Below are 14,777 nucleotides of genomic sequence, written 5' to 3'. Positions count from 1 at the left end.
AACATTCAATCATATCTCTTTTGCAATGAACTTCCTCACTTCTGCTGTCTTCTGTTCTTATGGAGTAGACTTTATCAGATCCAGAGCTCATGGCCTGTTATACACCTGCTTTATAACTTCCTATCTGGCAAAGTACCCAGATAATTCTGACATTTTGTGTACAATGTCTGTTTATAACATTAATGTGATTTCATTTCCTTGAATGTGCCTAATTATGTAGTACTGTTCCTAAAACTAGACAAATCCAGATTACCTCGTTTCACCTCTACTTATAAATAAAACTTACCTTATTTTATTTAGAATAGCAACTATTAATTTTAATTTTTGGTTATTGTAGAATCCTGGTCAGTGCTTGTAATAAAGATTCAAATTAATAAAGAGAAGAACTTGACTGATCCCTATTGGTTCCAAGTGGCTGTAAATATAATTGTATCCACTACTTTTTTTTCTATAGAAAAGTCAACAACAACAACAACAACAACAACAATAATAATAATAATGTAACAGTGATACCCATTGTCATTGGGGCACTTGGCACCATGTCCAAGAATTTTAAAAGATACATCAATAAATTGCAGGTTCCTGCCATAACACCAGCGGAACTGCAAAAAACCCGGAAATCTTATATTTTAAGAAGGTACTTGGTTGATACCTAGGACTCTGGCAGCAAACCGTATCAACCATTAGCACCATTCAATGGTATTTGTAATGCATTTTTGAATGTTCAGTTTGGCTGAGTTTCATGTTTAATGAATAAAGAAAATAATAATAATAATAATAATAATAATAATAATAATAATAATAATAATAATAATAATAATAATAATAATAATAATATCCTCCGACGTTACCTTAATAGTTCCTAGGTCCTTGGTTAGGACTTGAGCTGTTGAGCTATCAACCAACCCCAAAGGATGTGAATCTCACCAAAGATTAACATAATAATAATAATAATAATAATAATAATAATAATAATAATAACAACAACAACAACAACAACAACAACAACAGCAGCAATATCCTCCAACATTACCTTAATAGTTCCTAGGTCCTTGGTTAGGACTCGAGCTGTTGAGCTACCAAGCAGCCCCAAAGGCTGTAAATTTCACCAAAGATTAACATAATAATAATAATAATAATAATAATAATAATAATAATAATAATAATAATAATAATAATAATAATAATAATAACAACAACAACAACAACAATATCCTCCAACATTACCTTAATAGTTCCTAGGTCCTTGGTTAGGACTCGAGCTGTTGCGCTACCAAGCAGCCCCAAAGGATGTGAATCTCACCAAAGATTAACATAATAATAATATAGTTGAGGTTTTTACTCTTTTTATTTTCACATCTATGTTCATGCATTTTCATTTTGAGACTCTTCCCCAACAAAAGGAATAGGATTTTCTGAATTGCGCCACTCATAAACCCTGCTGTTTTTGACAACAGTTTCCCCCCTTGTACATTTGTTGCATTCCGAGTTTTCCATCATGGTTTCTTAAGACCTCTGGGGCATTACTACATTGCATTAGTTTGTGGCGATTTTTATGACCTTCTAAGTATTTGCTGATTGAGATTTAATTGCTAAAAATTACTGGCATTTCCTTTCAGTAAAGAGCTGCCTCGCTTAGAAGGCAAGCAGAATGTCACCGTCCTTGACACACAGATCCTCAAATTGCGGGCAAAGTCCCTCCATCAGATTCAGGAAGCAGCAATTAGACTCAGGAATGAAGCCATGGATGTGAAGGCCACTCTGCCAGACATCGAAGATTGGCTGGACAAATTAATACAACTAACTGAAGAGGTGAATGGATTGTATGCATTGGGGGAGGGTTGTTTGCACACGCGCACACACACACACACACACACACACACACACTTACTTGGGCACCCATGGGCAAAGGACAACACATGCATCATGATCCCATGACATAAATGGCACGACTTACCAACTTATGTCAACTGCCACGATGCTGGTAACATAATTGCGTCATTTGTACATTGATGTCATGAGCCATAATGGCATGACATAATTGTGACTTATACAGACGGTGCTGCCGATGCATGCGTTTATTGTAAATGTGAGTGGCATTTATAAATGTACAGTATACGGCAGATTTGCAAGCTCTGCTCCATTTTATCTGACATTGAAAACAAGTTGGCCTAGGAAGCACTTTAAAATGGGCCTGTTCTCTGATGAGGCATTTCCAAGGAAGTCTACAAATAATGTCGGATATTAGCAAGACTAATAAAGCTATTTCATTACTCTCTTCTTCATTGAAAACAAAAGCCACAAAACAGTATACCTGACGTGTTTATATGGATGATCCGGGGAGAGAAGAGACTGGCCTACGCACGTATTCCTTCTCATGAGATTTTACATTCAACATGTCCCGAAGCATCTGGCAAATATTGTGGGAAAACTCAGACTGTCTTTTTAAAGGTACCATTAACTCCATGCATGCATGTCTGTGGCTGGTCAGTCAGTCATTTCTTAACTAGGTTTGGTCCAGTGTTTGGTGAATGCAACTTTTAAATCAATAGATAGGCCCAGGATCCATTTGTTTGTAATGGTATCTGTTTTCTCCTAATTTGTCCAAACTAGACATTTCCTGGTATTTTCTGTCAGTGAATTAAAGTAAATACAGCAATTTTTCTCAATCTGGTAGAAATCCTGAAAGTTATATAGCCAATGCAGCAAGATTAGAGAAAACTGAAGCAAACATTTCAGTTGGCACAATATACCCCTCTGTAGAGAAGTCTGTTTGCTTTAGTTAACTGTATTTTTTATTTGTTTGTTTGTTTGCATCCCACCTCTATTATTTTTACACATAACTCAAGCCAACACACCTTCCTCCTGCTATTTATTCCACCACAGCAACCCTGTGAGGTGGGTTGAGCTGAGAAAGAGTGACTGGCCCAAAGCCGCCTAGCTGGCTTTCATGGTTCAAGTTGGACTTGAATTCATGGCCTCCTACTTTCTAGTTTGGTACCTTATCCACTAAACCAAACTGGCTCTAACTGATACCAGCCTACTGCAGAATAGTTATTTCTGTAATTAATGATATGATCACTATGGAAAATAGGTTGGCGATGTCCTCCAGATAACGATGGTATTTTAGCACAGTGTGAACCCCAATATTAACCACCTCCTACATGGGGCTTCCCTTGAGACTACATGGGGCTTCCCTTGAGATGCACCCGAAGGCTGCAGTTGGTCCAGAACGCGGCCACGCGGGCAATTATGGGAGGTACCAGATACTCCCATGTAACACCTCTCCTGCGCGGGCTGCACTGGCTACCTGTGGCTTTTCGGGTGCATTTCAAGGTGTTGACTATCATCTTTAAAGCGCTCCATGGCACAGGACCTAGCTACCTGCAGGATCGCATCCTGCCCCATACATCCCTGCGGCCAATTCGCTCTCACAAGGAGGGACTCCTCCGGGTGCCGTCCACTAGGCAGTGCCAGAGGGCGACGCCCAGGAGTAGGGCCTTCTCTGTGATGGGCCCGACCCTCTGGAATGACCCCCCCCGACATTAGAATAACGACCGATCTCCGCTCCTTCCGTAAGAAACTTAAGACCCACCTGTTCAACTTAGCTGGCCTGGCCTAACTGTAGTTTTTGTGTCCCTCCATCCTGTATTTTAAATTTTTAGGGATAGATTTTTTAGGTTGTTTTAATTTTTAACTATACTGTACAGCCTATCATTTAATTTGTTTTAATGGGTATTTATAAATATTTAAGTTTTGTATATTGTTTTATTTGTGGTCTGTACACCGTCCCGAGTCCCTTTGGGGAGAGGGGGCGGTCTATAAATTTAATAAATTAAATTTTAATAAATTAACTCCCACTACTAAAAAAAACCTAAAATTGGGAAGGCACTCCTCCCTTTGCTGATGGGTCTGTTAGGTCATTAACCAGTCTTATATTCAAGCACTCCTCCCAAGATTATTTGCTGTCATTACATTTGTCCAGGGCTGATCCTTTGCATCCTAGAGGAAAATTCAGAAAAAAAATAGCTTAAACAAAACTAGGAGAACTGGCCCCTGTAAGGACATGCCATTTGTGTTTTTTAAACTCGGAAGCAGAGGTAGAAAGTCTGTGACCTCTCATTTCCATCTCCCTGGCCAGCCTTACTGGCTGAGGCTGATAAGGGTGGCAGTCCAGCAATATTTTTTTTCCCCGTTTTAAAGAATTTTATTGGTTTTTAAAATTTATGGGAAAAGGGTAGGTGGATATACAGAAAAAAATTGGCAGCTCCATCGTGCTAGAGGTAGGAATCTCTCCAATTCTCACAACTTTTACAGAAAGAAAAACAAAAACAAAAGTTAAAGGATAAGCAGAAACAGCATTTTATTATACATTGTATCAACCATGTGTTCAATCATCTCTTTTGCCACTTTCTAATATATCAACAATTGCAATGATATTCCAGATATATTTATTTTTGTGACCTGAGTCTTTCCATTATTGTTCCCTCCCCCCTGTCCCCAGGCGGAGCCGCAGCCCCTCCCTCCTTCATGTCTTGTGTATTGTCGCCTTTTTCACTACTTCTTATATTTCCGTCCTCTAGAAGGGTATATTTCCGTCCTCTTGGAGGGGGCAGTCCAGCAATATTTGAAAGACCACCCCTGTTATAAAAGTCCAGAAGTAAGACTAAAACATGCTTCCAATTTCAATTCAGAAGAAAACAGTTTTTCACTAGTTAGGGTGTCTCAACATAACAATGCTGATCTTCAAGCTGCTTATAGTAAGGAAATATTAGCAGTGATTACAATCTCCATTCTCGGAATTGGGTTGTGGCAAAGCATTGTAGATTGACCATCGGGACTGGAAAAACAGGAAATAGATTAACCATCTGGCTATCTTTGTTTCCTCTTAAGTCAAATCAAGGACAAGTTTATACTTTGAACTTCTCTGTTTTTTCGTTTTCTACTTTTTTTGGAGTAGCCTCTGATAGAAAAAGCACAAGCTACACTGTGGGGCACAGTGGACATCTGTACTGTATGTCTTTTATTGTGACGAAGACACATTGGAAATGACTGTGTTTTTTTTTCTCTCTCTCTTTCTTAAAACATACTCTAGTACCCACAAGACAAAAACAACAATGTCAAAATACCAGCACAGCTGCGAATCAATTTTTGGCTTGGCTTGAGTGCAGTCGACAAAAAATTCAATAGCTTTGCAGAAGGAGCATTCAGTGTCTTTGCTGAAATGGTATGTGCCTAATCATTACTCTGTCATTACTCTGGGAAGTTGAGGTTTGGGCCCTTATGCTAATATTCTGAAATCAGACTTCAGCATTGTTTTTCTTGTTCTTCTTTCTCACGTCTCTTCAGGACTTGAAAATGAAAGAAAATTTTACTTATGTAATGTGTTATACAGCTCCTGTTCGTTTAGTGCAGGGGTGTCCAAACTTTTTGCAAGGAGGGCCAGATTTGGTGAGGTGAAAATGTGTGGGGCCGATCATTCAGCCTGACATTCTTTGAACCCTTAACATTAAATGCGAATTAACTACCGTATTTTTCAGAGTATAAGACGCACCAAGATTTTGAAGAGGCAAATTAAAAAAAAAGTTTTTGCACTCTCCCCAAAATGGCCCATTTTTCACGAAAATGGGCCTTTTTTTTAAAGGGCATGAATAGCCTTTAAGAGGCTTCTAGAGTGCTCCTGGGGGCTAGGGGGGGAAAAGTTGAGCAACAAATGGCCCGTTTTTTGCTCATTTATGCCCTCCACAGCCCCCAGGATCACTCTGAAAACCTCCTAAAGGCTATGCACAGCCATTTTGGTGAAGGGGGCAGAGTTTTGGGAGGCAAAAAATGCTGTATTCAGTGTATAAGATGCACCCAGATTTTTAGCCTCTTTTTTGAGGGGAAAAGATGTATCTTTATACTTCGAAAAAAACGGTATTTTATGAAAGACTAAACAAATAACTCCGGTGGGGAGAAGAGGCTGCGGGCCGCTTGCAATTTGAAAAAGGGCCACATTTGGCCCCCGGGCCGCACTTTGGACATGCCTGGTTTAGTGGGACGTGCTTGGGACACACGTACAGTAGCTTCTGCCCAAGATTGATCAAATCAATAGTGCAACTACTTGTTCAAGGGCACATCTGAATCTTTACCTTTATTAGTTAATAGGTCTATCACTGGTTTTGCACATTGCCATCTGAAAACATGAAACATGTGCTGTTTTGCATTCCCCTACTTATTCTTTTGTGATAGTTGCCTTGAGTGCCCATTAATATAAAAGCAGAAAATAAAGTGATAGACAGCAAAAGACATAACAGCTTCATAGCTTTGCACGATATTATCCTTCTCAGTGGTTTTTTTAAATTTAAATCCAAGACCTTATTTCAGGCTGCTACAGCTCAAAGCTTGATTTTGAAGGTAGCAGGTGCTTCAGTTCAGACAGCTGCAGCTGTTATGCATGGCAGGTAAATATTTTGCGGTTGGAGGCTACACTTTTTTTTGGGCATGCACTAATATTACTGGGGGGACGCTGTGGCTCAGTGGCTAAGACCCTGAGCTTGTCAATCAGAAAGGTCGGCAGTTCGGTGGTTTGAATCCCTAGTGCCGCGTAACAGAGTTAGCTTCCGTTACTTGTCCCAGCTTCTGCCAACCTAGCAGTTTGAAAGCATGTCAAAAATGCAAGTAGAAAAATAGGAACCACCTTTGGTGGGAAGGTAACAGCGTTCCGTGCACCTTCGGCGTTTAACCATGCCAGCCACATGACCATGGAGACGTCTTCAGACAGCGCTAGCTCTTTGACTTTGAAACAGAGATGAGCACCACCCCCTAGAGTTGGGAACACTACCAAATGTGTGCAAGGGGAACCTTTACCTTTACTTTTAATATTACCAGAGAGGTTGGGTCTGAAACATCAGCACTTTTTCAGAAGAATAAGCAGAATTGGTCCTGGACATAAATACCTTTCTCCCCCAAATTAAGCAACATTTCCTATGGATTCAGGGGAAAGATCTAAAGGGCCAGTTTTATAGGGCACATAAACTTGCTATAGGGATCTGCAGGCCATATAGGTGGGTTATATTTGGGTTCACTGTTGTCATTAGAGAGATTGGTGAATGTGCTCAAATCTTCATTTAATCTATAGTTCTAAAGCCTCTCCTTAGCTAAAGCTCTACAAAAGTTCCCATGGCTTTAGAGTCATTTAAACATTGCTCAGGCTTTATTTGAGAGGCCAGCCAGCTCCATCCTTGCCTCCTTCCATGATCTTCATGAATTTTTAGCTAATTCCAGTAGTTTTATCTTTGAAATCGTTTTCGGGCTTCTCTTGACATTACTCACAAACATGTGATGAGCACAACGGGATCTTAGTGAAGCCCATGAATATTATTAGGAGATCTTCAAACAGTTTGTAACAGTTTGATGTGAGAAAGGTTGAAAGAAAGGTGTGCTTTTATGTTAAAAGAAAAAAGATACGCTATATCTGCTGGGCAAGACCCTTGAGCATTGATGTATAAACCTAAACATTTTTTAGCCCTGGGAATTGGTGTAATATTTGATATAGATATCTTTTCCGTGTGGGCAGAAAAATACCAAGATCTGTTTTTGACAACTAGGATTTTAGGTTTCATTAGGGAGAAGAATGTGACAAGATGAAGAAGAACCTGGAGACAGTGGTGAAATTCAATTTTTTTTACTACTGGTTCTATGGGCGTGGCTTGGTGGGGGTGGCAGGAGAAGGATACTGCAAAATCTCCATTCCCTCCCCACTCCTGGGGGAAGGATATTGCAAAATCTTCATTCCCACCCCACTCTGGGGCCAGCCAGAGGTGGCATTTGCCAGTTCTCCGAACTACTCAAAATTTCCGCTGCCGGTTCTCTGAATTACTCAAAATTTCCGCTACCGGTTCTCCAGAACCTGTTGGAACCTGCTGGATTTCACCCCTGCCTGGAGACTCCTTGACTAGGAATTATTTATTTATTAAATGGATGTGCTACCCATCTCATCTAGATGGAGATTTATGGAGTAAAGCGGGAAGTAGTTGCATAGGGTTTCCTGCTTGAGCAGGGGGTTGAACTAGAAGGTTCCTTCCAACTCTGTTACTCTGTTCTATCCTGGGAAAGGCTGGAGTGATGATTATAGACTTGAGTATAAAGAAGTTTTAAACATGTACCTGACTTTTTGTTTTGATGGCTTTGGAATGCTGACAGTGAAGAGATTCGTTTTTCTAAAGTTGTATTTACTTTTTTTGCCAACAGTATGAAAACCAGGTTCTTATGTTTGGAAAATGGGGAACCAGAGGGCTTGTTGGACGCCACAAGTTTTCGGATGTCACAGGAAAAATCAAACTGAAACGAGAATATTTTTTGCCTCCCAAAGGATGGGAGTGGGAAGACGAGTGGTTCGTTGATCCTGAAAGAAGGTCAGAGTTTGGCTGGATTCTCATAAAAGGGGTGGGGAACCTTATGTAATTTCCATTGGAGGAAATCTCATAAATTTAGCAGGAAGAAAGGAAGGCAGGAAAATGCTAACTCCTGTTCAAAAGCAGTTCTATTAAGATCTCCTGCATAAACCTGTTTATGCCAAGGGAAAGTAACATAAAGGCTTCCTTAAATTATGAATGTTGAGAAAAGGGCTGATGGGTGCCAGCTTGTTTTGACACTTCTGGAGAAGCCAACGAGGGTTTATTGCATCCCAGGGAGAAATAACTATGCTATTTTAAGGGCCTCTCAAAGATTTGTAGAGGCAAATTTAAGTTTCAAGGGGCAGAAAAGGAGCTTGTCTGAAACCAAGTAATCTTCAGAATGTAACTTGGCTAACGGACCAGTCTTACTGAAATCTCAGCTATCAGCAGGTGGAAGAATTGCATTTTCTCAATAAGCAGTTTAATAACATTTTATTTACTTTTTAATATATTTACTTTCACTGATTATGTAATCCATGCTAAGACAGAAGATAAGTGGAAGCTAGGTACATATCTCTAGTTTTGAGGCGTACTCCTGAGACATGGGCAGATTCTCTGTGATAACATTCCTGCTTTTATTAACTGTACTGGAATTACTCCTTTGTACAGGTAGTCCTTGACGTACAACTGTTTAGTTAAAACGGCACTAAAAAAAAAGTGACGTATGACTGTTTTTCACACTTATGACCTTTCCAGCATCCCCACCTCCTTTCCACGTCCCCAACCAGCTCAGTCCATCTACTATGTCCACTCTCTTTCGGCTGTCTTCCTTTATAGCAGTGGTTCTCAACCTGTGGATCGGGACCCCTTTGGGGGTCGAATGACCCTTTCACAGGGGTCACCTAAGACCATCGGAAAACACATATTTTCGATGGTCTTAGAAACCGAGACACCAATTTTATGGTTGGGGGTCACCACAACATGAGGAACTGTATTAAAGGGTCGTGGCATTGGGAAGGTTGAGAACCACTGCTTTATAGTGTTTTTTAGATCTCTTCCATCACCACTAGAATTTTCTCCTCTGCTTTTAACCAATTATTCTCTTCTATGCTACTTATATATTCATTAAACAAATGTATTTGTTCAACCAGAAGAATTCTGGATGGTGAACAATGATTAAAAACATAATTATCCAATTTATTTAAAAAAACAAACAAACAGAGCCATATGAGGCTGTAAAAGTGACAATTGGTGTCTAGACTGCACCTCTACACTGACTGGGAGCTAGTGCAGCTCACATAGCAGCAGTGGCGTGGAGTACCATATGTGCATATTATATTTCACTGCATTCTGGACTGAAATTTCCAACGTCTTCAAGGGTAGCCCCATTTACAATGATTACATACATGTGACCTAAGACCCAAAGCCAGTCACTTTTCTGAGGATTGAGCCAAAGCCAGTTCTTTCCCATCCAGGCCTATATAGCCTCCAAGCCCTAGGAAAATGCCTTGACTGTATCACGTGGATGGCCTGGGACAGAGATATATAGCTGACTATTATCTGATGATTCTCGACTCTGTACTGATAGATAATCTTATCCAGCATTTTCATGTCAGGGTGTGGATGGATATGCTACACCTATCTAAAATCCACCTTCATCCACAAACATGACTGATGCTGTTTTGGTGCTACATCTTGGCCTGAAACCTGACTGCAACAGATCCAGATAATCTGCTGTAGGCCTACTTCCTTCTCAACAACCAGAAAGGGAAGGTTAGCAACTGAACGAAATTCTCCAGTACTAATGCATCCAGTGACCGGCTCTTAAGAAGAAAGCAGAACAATATAGTCATTATGGAACATGGGATTGCTCTCTCCAACATTGTAACATTAGACATAATGTGGCGCAGCCACATATCACTTTTCAGGAGGATATGGACCAGTGGTGGGTTTCAATTTTTTTTAGAACCTCTTCTGTAGGTGTGGCCTGCTTTGTGGGAGTGGCTTGCCGGCCATGTGACCGAGTGGGAGTGGCTTGCTGGCCATGTGACCGGGTGGGCATGGCCAACTTGTAAAATGTGGTGAAACTTACTTAACAACGTTCTTGCTTAGCAACCAAAATGTTGGCTCAGAAACTCTGGCATTTGAAGCATGCAAGTCTTAAAGCTGTCAAGTTACAAGACCCTTGCACCCCTAACTCTTTAGAAAAAAAAACCCTAGAGGTGTCAAACTTGATAGTTTTAAGACTTGTGGGCTTCAACTCCCAGAATTCCTCCTCTCGCTTTTCATCTTGATGATGTGCGGACGGGCGGGGGGCGGGAGCTGGAACCGGTTCTAAATGGCATTGTAGTTTTGTGGAACTTCTTCTATAGAAGAGGTTAGAACTGGAAGGAACCCACCCCTGATATGGACCTAACGTAGCTGTGATCGTATTCAATCACCCCAAAACCTTGCCCACTTTCTTGGGAGAAACAGAATCAAACTCATCCCAGCTAACCAGAATGTTTTTATTTATTTATTTTATTTAGTTTGTCAAACATGTAAAAGATAACAGATATAAGTATAAACATAAATACGAACACAGTAAATGGGTACGAATAAATGGAGACAGTAGGACGGGTGGTAGGCACGCTGGTGCTCTTATGCACGTCCCTTACAAACCTCTTAGGAATGGGGTGAGGTCAACAGTAGACAGTCTTAGGTTAAAATTATGGGGGTTTGGGAATGTAACAACAGTCAGGTAGCGCATTCCAGGCATTGACCACTCTGTTACTGAAGTCGTATTTTCTGCAATTGAGTTTGTATCGGTTTACCTTGAGTTTGTATCTATTGTTTGCTCGTGTATTATTGTGGTTGAAGCTGAAGTAGCCATTGACAGGTAGGACATTATAGAGGATAATTTTGCATACTACGCTTAGGTCAGACCGTAGGCGGCGTAGTTCTAGGATCTCCAAACCCAAAATTTCAGGCGTGGTGGCATAAGGTATTCTGTTGTGTATTCTGCCCCAGCTCTTCTATCAGCTCACTGCTTCTACTCTTCTCAGTTTATCTCAACTTTTCCTCCTTTCATCTCAACTTTTCATCCTTTTCCTCCCCCATCCTTCACTTAGTTTTCTGTCTTCTCCTACCTGGTTTTAAATTTTTATTCCCTAATGTTCTGTTCTGAAGCAAAGAAACACATAATTTTGCTCCCAGTAGAGGGAGCGGTATGTCACCAATGTCGGCATCAGATCTTACTAAGCTGCAGATTTATTAATTGCTGTTATTGCCAAAACAAGTTCAGAAAAATTAAAAATAGCTACAATTGCTTTATATTAATTAAAAATAGATAATATAAATATTTTTTTAAAAAAACCCTTGTAAAAGCCTTTTAAAAAGAACCATGCTCTCAGGTTTATACTATAGGGCAGTGTCTTTTGTTGAACATCCCCTGTTACCTAATGGTTTGAAGTCTTTCTTCTGGCTCCACAGCTTGCTGACAGAAGCAGATGCTGGACATACTGAATTCACTGATGAAGTATATCAAAATGAGAGCCGTTATCCTGGGGGAGAATGGAAAGCAGCTGAAGATCAGTATACAGATGTGGTAAGAGCTGCTTCTGATGGCTTAGCAATTTTAAGTGTGGCAGATTTTCCCCCCAGGTATGGCTGACTTAATGTGTTTGGTGTGTGTGTGTGAGAGAGAGAGAGAGAGAGACAGAGACAGAGAGATAAAGAGACACACACACAGAGAGACAAAGAGACAGACAGAGAGAGAGAGAAGCCACTTGATGAGGACCTACCTGGAAAGTCTAAGCAATTTCTTTCCAACCTCATAAGAGCCATGATTGTGAAGTAGTTAGAATGCAGTATTGCAGGCTAATTCGGCTGACTGCCAACAGTTCAGCAGTTTGAATCTCACCAGGCTCAAAGTTGACTCAGCCTTGCATCCTTCCGAGGTGGGTGAAATGAGGACCCAGATTGTTGGGGGCAATGTGCTGACTCTATGAATCACTAAGAGTGGGCTGTTACAGCACTGTGAAGTGGTATATAAGTCTAAGGGCCATTGCTATAAGACCTCATTAGATTTAAGCTATATACACAAAGTTTCAGTTAATACTAAACCATAATATGGCTTGTTTAGTTTGGCAGAATATGATCTGTCCATTATGGCTTATATTTATATATATTATATTTATTAAATTTATAGACCGCCCCCTCTCCCCGAAGGGACTTGGGGCGGTGTACAGACCACACAATAAAAACAGTATACAAAATTAAATATTCTTAGATACCCATAAAATCAAATTAAATACTAGGCTGTACAGTATGATTAAAAATTAAAACAACCTAAAAACCTACCCCTAAAAATTTAAAATACAGGCTAGAGGGACACAAAACTACAGTTAGGCCAGGCCAGCTAAGCTGAACAGGTGGGTCTTAAGCTTCTTACGGAAGGAGCGGAGATCGGTGGTTATTCCAATATCGGGGGGGGGGGGGAGGTCATTCCAGAGGGTCAGGCCCATCACAGAGAAGGTCCTACTCCTGGGTGTCGCCCGCTGGCACTGCCTAGTGGACGGCACCCGGAGGAGTCCCTCCCTGTGAGAGCGAATCGGCCGCAGGGATGTATGGGGCAGGATGCGATCCCGCAAATACCTAGGTCCTGTGCCATGGAGCACTTTAAAGATGATAGTCAACACCTTGAAACGCACCCGAAAAGCCACAGGTAGCCAGTGCAGCCCGTGCAGGAGAGGTGTTACATGAGAGTACCTAGTACCTCCCATAATTGCCCGCGCGGCCGCATTCTGGACCAACTGCAGCCTTCGGGTGCATCTCAAGGGAAGCCCCATGTAGAGGGCATTGCAATAGTCCAGTCGGGACGTCACTAGCGCATGGGTGACTGTGTGCAGGGCGCTCCAGTCCAATAGGGGACGCAATTGGCACACCAGGGGAACCTGGTGGAACGCCCCCCTTGCCACGGCCGTCACATGGTCATCCATTGACAGCCGGACATCCAGGAGGATGCCCAAATTGCGTGGCTTAACATACTGAACGCTGTATTTGTGTTTATCAAACCATGTTTAACATCCTGTCTATGCCCCTTCAGCCATGGAAGTGCTGCAGGGGAGGTTGGGTCAGTTTTTGACTCTCAGCCTATACTTGTCTGCTAGATTATACGGAGAAGAATTGGTGGAGAAAATGTTGTCTTGAGCTCTTGAAGGAAAGACATTGTTTTTATTATGATTATTTCTGTGTAAAACAAAATTTAAATTGCAATGTGCAAGCAAACTGAAATGTACATCACTGAGTTGTAAAATGAATTATGCATCCAGAATTCATGTTTGTATCCATAAAAAAGTTGCACCTAACTCTATTGCTAGCTTACAGCAATTGGATCCTAGTTGGCTGCTTCCAATTGTACAACAGGAGGAGTCAAATAGAAAACAATCAGTCTTAGTCTTCCTAGTCTAGTGCATCACACCCACTTAACAGCATTATAGTACTACAAAGGTTTAAACATTTATTGGGACATAAATTTGCAGAGTGGAGCTTCATTTTCCTCTGATATTAAAATTAGTGATCTTTCAGGTATTCTTTGTAATAAGTTATTATTACATGTAGGGGCATCCCCAAAAGAGGGGTCAGGAAAATCAAGATGTTGACCCACTTACGAGATTGAATTTTTAATGTGCGTTATGTGGGAAAAAAACGGGACAGAGTTTTGATATGCAGTTGCAGCTATTATGTTGATTTTTTAACCTCCCCTGGACATCCCTGATTATATGCATATATATCATTCTGCTAAATGTGAACATATTTCTCAGTATGCTTCTTTCTATGTTTCAAAGAATGGAGAAAAAGCCCCTCCACCAGGTGAAATAACTTGTCCTCCTGGCTGGATGTGGGACGATGATGCTTGGATATATGACATCAACAGAGCAGTGGATGAAAAAGGCAAGTATTAGCACTTTCAGCCTACATTCAAATGTGAATGTAACCAATCTTATGAATTTTGGCTTATGAGAAAAAGATAAGAAAAGGTTGGCAAACTGTAGGCTGTGAATCATAGATTTCAGTAGCTATCATATTGACTATGGAAGGAGAGTCCGGTTTTAATGGCCAATCGATGTATTCTTCATTTAAGGTTGGGAATATGGAATTACCATTCCTCCTGACAATAAACCAAGATCCTGGGGCGCAGCAGAAAAAATGTATCACACCCATCGAAGGCGAAGGTTGGTTCGAAAACGCAGAAAAGATCCAAGCCAAACAACTGCATCAAAGGTAAGACAAAGAAATTGCAGATGACAATGAGCATCTGTGGAAAAGAACGGAGCTTGGGGGCAGCATGTAGAAAATAGAAGTCAGAAAATAATTCTGTGTTTTGTCAAAAAAGTATGTTCAACTGCTTGTTACGAT

At 40.8% G+C, this 14,777-nt stretch overlaps 1 protein-coding gene across 2 annotated transcripts in view; it reads left to right on the top strand.

Annotated features, from left to right (window-relative positions):
* MYOF (myoferlin) overlaps window positions 1-14,777 on the top strand; it is a 116,988-nt gene that overhangs the window by 63,653 nt on the left and 38,558 nt on the right. For both annotated transcript variants that reach the window (XM_081953910.1, XM_081953909.1), the window contains 7 exons: window positions 1,620-1,812; window positions 2,299-2,451; window positions 5,096-5,227; window positions 8,233-8,396; window positions 11,850-11,964; window positions 14,207-14,312; window positions 14,503-14,642. In XM_081953910.1, the coding sequence (XP_081810036.1) occupies window positions 1,620-1,812; window positions 2,299-2,451; window positions 5,096-5,227; window positions 8,233-8,396; window positions 11,850-11,964; window positions 14,207-14,312; window positions 14,503-14,642 (1,003 nt within the window). The remainder of the gene's footprint in view (window positions 1-1,619; window positions 1,813-2,298; window positions 2,452-5,095; window positions 5,228-8,232; window positions 8,397-11,849; window positions 11,965-14,206; window positions 14,313-14,502; window positions 14,643-14,777) is intronic.

This window comes from Natrix helvetica (genome assembly GCF_964273705.1).
Source record: "Natrix helvetica genome assembly, chromosome: 5".
In the NCBI taxonomy this organism is placed as follows: domain Eukaryota; kingdom Metazoa; phylum Chordata; class Lepidosauria; order Squamata; family Natricidae; genus Natrix; species Natrix helvetica.
The sequence above is the reverse complement of the archived record's forward strand: the minus strand, read 5'-3'. Positions and strand labels throughout refer to the sequence as shown.